The sequence below is a fragment of the Thunnus albacares genome, chromosome 18 (assembly GCF_914725855.1).
Source record: "Thunnus albacares chromosome 18, fThuAlb1.1, whole genome shotgun sequence".
In the NCBI taxonomy this organism is placed as follows: Eukaryota; Metazoa; Chordata; class Actinopteri; order Scombriformes; family Scombridae; genus Thunnus; species Thunnus albacares.
The window spans coordinates 10,026,742-10,036,564 of NC_058123.1; the positions used below are offsets into that span (position 1 = coordinate 10,026,742).

Below are 9,823 nucleotides of genomic sequence, written 5' to 3' on the forward strand. Positions count from 1 at the left end.
GTTTACAAAATGTCAGTGTCGCCTACAGACCCGTTTGACTTTGGGATGCTGCGAGAGCTGGAGATCCATTTACATAAACTTGTCTCAGCAGAATGGTTCATTGAAGCCTTTCTCCTCCGGGGTTAGGGTTAATTTCCCACTGTTTAATCATGTGTAGTTTTCTAGAGCAAGATATTTAATTGCATCTCTCCCATGACTGTTATCTCATCCTCTCTCATTACTGTACATACTGACATAATGTACAGTCTGATGACAAATATGGAAATGTTTGTATTGTTGATAGTTTTAAATGTTTAACCCTACAAATCTTGTGAACTTTAACATTATAGCAGACTATTTTCCAAAGCACACCATAAGATTAGTTAGTTTTCTGCCTTACATGCAGCCATTTTCCATTTAACACACCATGAAAATCAGCTTGAAACAGTGAAGAATTCATTGCCTTTATTTTATTGTCACTGACAAATTTTGTCATTGCAAGTATGGATCAGTGTGAAAATTCTCCTTGCTGGTGTGTTCAGAGACCATCCAAGATCCCAGAGTGTACTGCTGATGAGCTAAGTTGTCGGAAAACAAACAGTAGATGGATAATGTGAAATTAGTTTTGTGCGTTTTAAGATTTCAAGTCTGGTGTTCTTCTATATTTGTATAAATGTCAGTAAATCCCATTAAAAGACCAAAACCAGCTATGTGATTGTCCATCTCACTTCCCTGCTCTGTCTGTGGATCTCAGTCCCAACCGCATTGGCTCCTAATGATAAATGAATCTTAAAAAAAACAAGACCCAAATATATAGTTGGTTCCTAAAACAGCTGGGCACTGTAGTTTTTAGCATGTGTTACTCAAACAGGAGTAAAAAGTGTATTCACTGGGGACTGTTTTCAGCAGCGGAATAACACACATTTTGTACTCTAGTGGCTATTTACTGCAGCAAGACAGCGTTTGTGGGATTTACTCAAAATAAGCTACAGTTCCTGTGTGTTCATGGTGTGTTTATAATCGTTTTTTGACAAAAAATGGAGCTCTATGGCACAGAGGAATAAGCTTTATCAGGCTTTGGCCACTACTTGTCACCAGACTTATCCTTTAAAGGATTACTGTTGGGCAGCCAACTGTCAGATGTTGGAGTAATGGAGACCCTTGGTTGCAACAAAAGTAGGAATTCAATATAAAACAGTTATGGAAAATGGCTGGCACTTATGCGTATGCAATTTGAGGTTAAAGGGCTAAAACATGCAAAAGCATCGTTATGACCGTTTAAAGTCTTACAATGCAGAAGGAACAGACTAATCACCCACCTCCACCGTTCAAGGGACACAATAAGGGTCCTCAGAGACAGAGAATGCTTTCAAAGATGATTGAGGATCAATACGAGCCCCTCCCTTCCACCCTCCAACCTACTTTCACTCCCCCCTTCCATCTTTCATTGTATATTTGACCATTCAGAGTCCTCCCTCCCCTCATGGCTGACCTCTTCCAGATTGATAAAACTGTCTGAAATTGGGCATATTTGTGATGCCTGGCCGTTAATGACATAAAGGTTTGTCATTCAGCGTGAGCCAACAGATTGATGGATGACGACGACGTCAACTCCTCTGTGTTCATTAGAATCTGACTTTTCTAGCTGTTGAAAGGGACCCAAAGTCATCCTCAGATGTATCCACAGTCCAAGGACAACGCTTGAGGAAGACAATTATTAAAATGTCCTGGTTCTTTAGCTCCTGCTCCGGTCTTTTCCTCTTTTCCTGAGGGGAGCGGGTATTTACAGGTCCCATTAAGGCTAACAGGGAGGAAGGTTTGGCTGTCGCTGCTGCAATTAGCCGAGGACTGGCTTTATGCTTTTAGGTTGGTGCGGGGTAATCATTTCTCTCGAAGGGATTCTCATTTTCTTTCCTGTTTAGCTGGTTATGTATGTACATGATTCTGCATCACCGGGAGTGGTACACCTAACCAAGAAACCTACTGTGTGTGTGCGTGTGTGTGTGTGTGTGTGTGTGTGTGTGCTTAAATGTATGTACTGTGTGTGTTCAGTTTGTGTAACCCTCTTCTTCGTCCCTGGTTCAGATTCTATACGGATCCCCTATGGTACCAAGCTTTCCCTGTACATGTCTAAGGATGCCGAAGGTACTGCAGGATTCTCCCGCAACTCGTCCTCATAATGCTGCCCCACTAACATGCACGTGCTCCCAGAGTGTATCACCCTGTCTGCTCCAAGGCGGCATGTTGACTTAAACGTTGGTTGAATGTTAAGTGAACATTATGTCTTCCCCATCCCCCTTCTGCCTTAACTAATTAAAGCATTAGCATGAGGAGAGAATGAGAGGGGGGGGGTGGTGGAGGTGATACGCAGAGTAAAAGAGCGAGGCAAAGGGGATAGTGTCGATCAAGACTGAGGGTTTCAAAATTACAGGGGAAAGGGATGCAGGGAAGGTATGCATGAGTGCGAGGGGAAAGGGAGGGGTTGTGTACAAAGAAAGAGGTTGGGAGAGAAGGAGGGAGAAAAGGGAAAGAGGGAAGGAGAAGACACGTCTGCCGCAGCATGATTTACAGATTGCACTGTCGCCATGGAGACTTTTGTCAGCCCTCTCTTCGATCCAAAGTGGTGGTCCAAACAGCGGTGCTACAATCTGAGCGTGAGGCAAGGGAGGGGAGGGGAGGGGAGGGGGTTGGTATGGACAGCAGAGGGAGGGAGGGAGGGAGGGGAGGGAGGGGAGGCTGAAGAAGGGGTGCTGACAAAAATCCCATCCTCTAACTGCCTGTGTGCCTGCCGTATCTGCTCCTTGGGGAGGGTTTCATCTGATGTAATCGCATCAGTAATGTGAACAAGATGCTGTTACTGATGTGGCTGCTAGCCGCCACCCACCTCCACTGGCTTAAACACCACGCTAAAGACCTGCAGCAAAACAGCTCTGGAGAATTTGACTTCCAATTAGTGCTAAAAGCTCTCCTAATATTTGTATTTCCATTTGCCAGTGCGACGGAGTGTGACACTTCCCCTGGTCCAGAAACGCATGTGGAATATATTGATCTCTGTGATTGTATATTCCGAATAACTGCATGCTTTTTGCCACATTTGGTTTATTTGCCATTTTTTGCTGTATGACAGCGCAGGTACAGGAGAGAGGATCTGTAACAACACTAACACAGTGTACCTGTCAAACATCAGCAGTGACCCTCTATTTTTCTCCATGGCTCTTTACTCACCTCTCAACCCTCTGACATTTCAGATGAGACGCTCCTCTTTGTGCAGCGTATCCTCCACATTGATTCAGTCTCATCCATGTCACTACCAGCCTGCCTCACAGGAGCAGTGTGGCTGCCTGAACTGCAATACTGCTCCCTGATGGCGCGATTGTGCACTACAGATTGGCACGCTGCAGCTTTTCAGGCAGATTGTGCCATTTCAAAAACTCCAAACATCCATTAAATGCATCCCAGACAGCCTGTATAGTTTCTGCTGAGTGAAAGATAGCATTCTATAAATGGCTACAACTGAACAGTTATATTGCATGATCTCTTTGTAGTAGGGATGATTCATTTTAAGATCACATGTTTCAGTAAATAAGACTGACTTTTAGTGTCTTCATTTGAATATGGAGGTCTGTTTCTGTTGTATTGGCCTGTCAACCTCCAGACTCCTTAACTTATAGGCTCATATGAGTGTGTGTGAGTGAGAGAGAGGGATTTTACATGTGGTCCCAAAAAAGGATCTGTTTTGCATATTTTAGTGCTTAAACTACTTGCAGAGACTTGAGACTTGCTTGAGGCTGAATATCCATTGCAATAAACATTTTGTCGCCTTGTTTAAGTTTTGTGAACTTTTGAAGTTTTCCCTCTACTGGTGCATTCAAGGACTCTTTTTTTTCAATAACAAATAAAGTATGTTAGCTTGTTGTTTTTGTTGTGAGTTTGATTTTACAGCACATGAGAGCAATGCTTCAGTCAGCCAAACGTTAAAGGGTCCTTGAATGCACCAGTGAGAAGGTTTTAAAGGAATAGATCGACATTTCGGCAAATAAGCTTATTACACACGTTACTTAAGATACTACTCGTGTCTGCATGGTAAATATGAAGGAAAAATGAAGTTTGCTTAGCTTAGCATAAAGATTGGAAACAGATAGCCTGGCTCTGTCGTACCAACACACCTAAAAACTCCATAAAACTGCAACTTTGGTTTTTGTATGAATTAAACAAACAGGATATGAAGTGATAATTAGCTTTAGAGGTGCTGGTATGCAGATTTTGTTACCTTCAGACTGATTCAGGCTGGCTGTTTCCCCCTGCTTTCAGTCTTTAAATTAAGCTAAGGTGGCTTTAGCTTCATATTTACTGCACAGATGTGAGAGTCATGCCAATCTTTTCATCTAACTCTCTGCAAGAGTGAGAATAAGCGTATTTCTCAAAATGTCAAACTACTTCTCTAAAAATGGTCTTGCAACTGCATTACCATGCAACAGTAATGTAATTCTCATGGAAAATTTAATAAACTGACAGCAGCAAAATGTTCAGTGGCTGGTATGCGTTATATGCCATAGAATTTTGTAGCTAATGAGCTAAAACATGCAAAAACACTATAATGCTTCAGGATTTTCATACATTTCTCATTAACTCATATTCCTCTCCCCCTTATATCTCTTTTCCGACATTCTGTTCCCATCTTTGTGCTTTTTTATCTCGTTTCATGTCTTCATCTCTCATCATTTCCTGACTTTACCTCCTTTGCTCTCCTCTCTCCCCCTTCGCAGGTGAATTAGCATGTAAACACATCTTCAAGATCCCTCTGTGTAACTTGGTGGGCCGCAGCATCGAAAGACCCCTCAAGTCCCCTCTGGTGAACAAGGTGCTGACGACGCCGGCCCCCGCCATGGTTCCCCCAACTCCCCTCATCTCCGCCACGCACTCGCTTTCCCTGTCCCGCATGGAGATCAAAGAGATAGCCAGCCGCACACGGAAGGAGCTGCTGGGTAAAAGCTTTTAGACACTAAATAACAAATTTACTTTGTAAGCAACAGCTTGACATTTTGGCAATTATGTTTATTTTATTTCTTGCCCAGAGTTAAATGAGAAAATGGATACCACTCTCATATATGTTCACTAAATATGAAGCTACAGCCAGCAGCCTGTTAGCTTAGCTTAATTTAGCATAAAGACTGGAAACAGGGGGAAACAGCTAGCCTGACTCTGTCCAAAGGGGATGAAATCCACCCTCAAGCACCACTACAGCTCACTAATAACCAAGTTATATGCTGACTAACTCACTGTAAAACTGCATCTTCTTACAGATTAAACAAACAAGATATCAGTGAACTTAAGGTGTTACTTTTAGCTTAGATTTCTTTGTACAAAGCTACGCTAACCAGCTGCTGGCTGTGGCCTTTTGACAGTGGTATCGATCTTCTAACCTAACTCTTGTCAAGAAAACAAATAAGCGTATTTCCCAAAACACGGAATTGTTCCTTCAACTCATATCCATTTTCTGTTATCTCATACCAAAAAAAGGCTTGACAGAGGAGCCTAGTGGGAAATCAGACAGTGGGACAGTCAAACAGAGGAAGATGAGCAAGAAGAACACTGAGGAAGAGCCCAAAGCACGAGTATTAACAACAACAAACAGTGACAGGTGACAGATTCAACAGCAGCATTGTATATTTAACCGCCACTTAAAATACTGTTATTTGAGCTTGATTCATATGTGTCTGTGCACAACAGGTTAGTCTCAGAGGCCATTGAAACAGACCTGGACGTCGTTCATTGTTCGTCCAGTACGGAGGCCGAGCCAGAGAAGGTGGTGCTGCGAGGGGAGAGTCCGCCTCTCGCCAGCGCGTTTGCCCTCTCCACATCCTTCGAAGAGGATGTCCTGGACCTAAAGTGAAGACAATCCCCCTCGTGCACTTCTCTGCCCAACCACTTCTGTACTGTCACCACAATTTGATTGTTTTGGTTGGTTTGCTTTTAAGTTGTTGTTTGTTGAGTTCCTTTTTTTTTTTTTTTTTGTTTATATCCCTTATCTTGGGTCTCCCCATTCATCAGGCAAGATGGGTGCAGTGAGAGTTAGAAGATGTGTCTGTGTGCGTATTTGTTTCGTGAGCTGTCCCTCGGCCACCATGTGTTGGGTGTTTGTGTTGCCCCGCAGCAAATAACCCAAAGAGGCAATGAGGTTGCGTAAGATGCCGTGGTTTATTCAGAGTTCTGCAACAGCCTTGAGATAACGGTTTGATCCCAAACCACAAACTGAATGTAAATCTCCGCACCGAGGCACGACAAAAATCTCTGCATTCACAATGCCCTCTGAAGTTGCTAGAGCTTAATATGTGTTGTATATTATGTGATTATTTCCAACTCACTTTCAAATGTTGTATGATATGCATATGTAAGTGTACATCTGTTTATACACAAAGATGCAGACACAGTCATGCCTGTGATGCATATTTATAGATATATTATAAAAATCCATTTTATTCCCATATTTAGTAAAAGTATGATGTTTTATGCTCTCTGCATATATTAGTCCTTATTATTCTCCTTATTCACAGTACACAGGTAGACAGGGCTGGAGGCAAAGTCTCCCACAAGTGCCATTTCCCAGCATCCTCCACTGAACTACACCTCTTAACAGCCACCATATTCTGGTGTCTGGCAGTAGCAGCCATGATTGTAGTCCATGGTGACCCACACCTCCATTCAGTTAGGATAATTTCACCTACTGGAGGCACTCTCTCAAAGCCACACGCACTCAACATTTCGCCCCATAAGAATGAGCTGACCTTAAATCTTGCATGACCCGCCTTTGCTACAAGTGTTGTGTCTTCTGCATCAAAAGGCTTCTCTGGAAACCATGAGGTCTGCAACATCATACCGTAACATAACAGCGTAAAGCAAGCCACAACCTGAGACATGAGAAGTAGTGTGGGTGTTAAAAGGATAATGAGCCAGTTTTTACTAGACTGTCGTATGTGTGATGGCAGAAAGTACAATGGTGCCTCTCTGCAGCTTCAGGTGAAGAGTACAGCGAGGGTATTAATAGAAAAACTATAAGTACAGGTGAAAACTACAAGCTTTAGACAAAAACTAAATTTAAAATACAGTATATAATCATAAACTGAAATAATAGTAAAGCATAATTTTGTCTAAATGAACACAAACTAACAAATAATAACAATGAGCTAAAACTATCTTGACTACAAACTACACTAAAATATATATGTATGTAAAATATGTTTAGTTTTTGTCTTTTTCTGTATGTGAAAGGTACGAAAAAGTAATGAGTTTTGAAGGAGTCTTGTAGAAATTTTAAGAAATGATTTGTTTATATTAATTTATTGTTTATATTGCATACTACCCTTTTCGAATAGATACAGAATGATTATTAATGATAATTTAGATCCATATACCTTTAAAAAAATGCCACCTTTACCCAACTAAAATTAAAACTAAAACTAACGACTTGTAAAATAAATAGTGTAAGTAACATTTTAAAAACTAAAACCGCTGCTCATGAAAAATAAAACTGAAAGGCTTATAAAATGTGGAAACTACTTTACTTTAAGAATAAATATCATAAAATATAGTTTTAAAACTAACTAAACTAAATAAAAAATAACCTTTATTAACAGTGGTTCTGATTCCCAATCCTCAAGATCCAGAAGCTGTGCTGGTTTTTATTCCAAATGTCCAGTAAACACCAGATGCCCCTCTAATTTCCTATTATCCCCACACCACCATGTTTCCAAAGATAACCAGTTATACACATCCAGAAAACCAACAAATCTTTACTGAGCAATATTCTTATCCTTCATTGAACCTACAAGTTTTTAGTCAGATCCTGATGGCATTGATTGGCAGTCACACCAGACTTTCTTTGGTTGTTCTTCAATTAAACTCTGTCTCAGAAAGAAAACTTTATTCCTGTTTGTTCCAGTTTGTCTCCCAAAAACTCAAGATCTGTTATACTTTTGTAAAAGGTTGTAATTATATAAAAGGTTATAATTATGTAGTTTTGAACCTAGCCCTACTTCAGACTCTCATATTATGAACTAAAGTATAAAACATTTTGTACAAATATACACTTTAAAACTATAAAAGGCATGTTGTCTGGGTACTTCAGGGGCATTCCGTCTTTTGGGAAATCAGCACTACAGACCAGGTGTAAAGAATTAACTGCAATTAGCTAACTGGCAGCATAAAAAGCCTGCAGTAATCTGACTCTTGAAGAATCAGTATTAGCCCAGAGGACTCATCTTGACAAATTCAGTCCTAAATGTATAAATACATCAAAAGAAAGGCTCTCAGTGACATACTGAAGTAATCACATTGAAATCAATGATATAAACTTAAAATTTTAAAGTTGAATCAGTCTCATCAGTCAGTGTGAATGCCAAATATAATATGAAACAGGGAAAATGTTCTGAGTAATGAACACTAGACAGTCAGTAAAAACAAAAAGGAGAAAGCTTTAAGGATCCACTGATAGCTAGTGCAACAAACTGGGAGCAGTGGTTCTGATTATGCTAACGTGGGTATGAGAGCACCTCCGTGTGGTGGTTTCACAACACAGCAGCCTTCAGATCTTGCATGAGCCTCCTCCTTTTCCCTCACACCTCTCTCCTCTGTTCTGTCCTGCCTGTCTCAGTGTGAACCCCTCCAACACTATAACACAACTCAGAAAACTAAAAAGGGAAGAAGAAGAAGAGTGGGGTGGGGGGATTTTTACAAAGGTACTCTACTTTAGTGTTTATTACTCTGATTGAGTGTGGGTGACTGGGGGATGCTTGGCAGTTACAGTTTGTAACGCTGCTTCTCTCAATTATGTTGTTCCTATTTTTCCTGTGTCGAGTACTCTTTGTTTCTACCTCCCCTTGGCAATTTCACTGTTTTTTTGTTTTGTTTTGTTTTGTTTTTTGTTTGTTTGTTTTTTGTTTGTTTTCTTTTGTTTTGTTTTTGTTTGGGGTTTTTTGTATTTGAATTAATATTTACTGTTTAGACTGTTGCTGAACCTCTCTGTGATATCAAAATGAAAGAAAATGAACAAAAAAAACACCAAGTGTCTTAAAATATTGTATCGCCATCGTTTTTAATGCCAAGTACTACTTGTAAATGTTTGTGTATCAAATGTGGCCTCAAATGAAACTGAACTATATTATTATTATTATTATTATTTGAGCAATTATTTTAAACAAGTGCTGTAGACCACTGCTGTGAGAGTAGTCGATTCTGTTCATTGATATGTAATAAATATTTATGAAATTTGAACTCTAAGCTTGTTTTTTGTTTACTAATGTTCGATTTACACAGGAAATGTTTAACACTGTCCAAATAATCCAAAGGACTACCATCAGAGTCGTTAATTAAATTTAAAATAATCAGAGGTGAGCGGCTCACACAGGTTGACGTTTTGAATTAATGTTAACAGGCTGATCAACCCAAACACTGTCTGAGGTGTCTGAGGAGGTGTTTGGTGTAACCAGGCACTAATATGGTATTAGGAAGAGAACCTGTGGTTGAAAACAAACAACAAAAAAGGAAAAAAAAGGAAACTGCTTTGTTGTTTGACTGCAATGTTATTATAAACATGTTAGTTCAGGCTCACATCTATCAGTTCAAGATTAGATCATTTCTTTCTGCTACAAATCTGGAGATCATCATGTCATGGTAACAGTCTTGCCTGCCTGCACCTAAAAAAGGGGATTTTGGCACTAAAAACACTAACGTTGAAAGATATCTACTCGATTTTTACTCATTTGAACAGCTCAAGCTTCATATTAGCTTAAGATAAACTTATAAAGACAGAAGAAGGAAGGTGGCTGGTGGATTTTGCCCTCATCAT

The 9,823-nt window shown here is 40.2% G+C and overlaps 1 protein-coding gene across 5 annotated transcripts in view; it reads left to right on the forward strand.

The window, feature by feature from the left end:
• The window catches only part of garnl3 (GTPase activating Rap/RanGAP domain like 3), a 77,100-nt gene extending 67,851 nt beyond the window's left edge, over positions 1-9,249 (forward strand). For 2 of the 5 annotated variants that reach the window (XM_044333891.1, XM_044333892.1), the window contains exons 28-31: positions 2,065-2,124; positions 4,746-4,964; positions 5,500-5,620; positions 5,710-9,249. In XM_044333891.1, coding sequence (XP_044189826.1) covers positions 2,065-2,124; positions 4,746-4,964; positions 5,500-5,620; positions 5,710-5,872 — 563 coding nt within the window. In that variant the 3' untranslated portion in view covers positions 5,873-9,249. Of the gene's footprint in view, positions 1-28; positions 2,158-4,745; positions 4,965-5,499; positions 5,621-5,709 lie in introns of those variants that run through there. The other 3 variants (XM_044333893.1, XR_006398842.1, XM_044333894.1) reach the window with 3 other exon arrangements.
• The last annotated feature ends 574 nt before the right edge of the window (positions 9,250-9,823 follow it).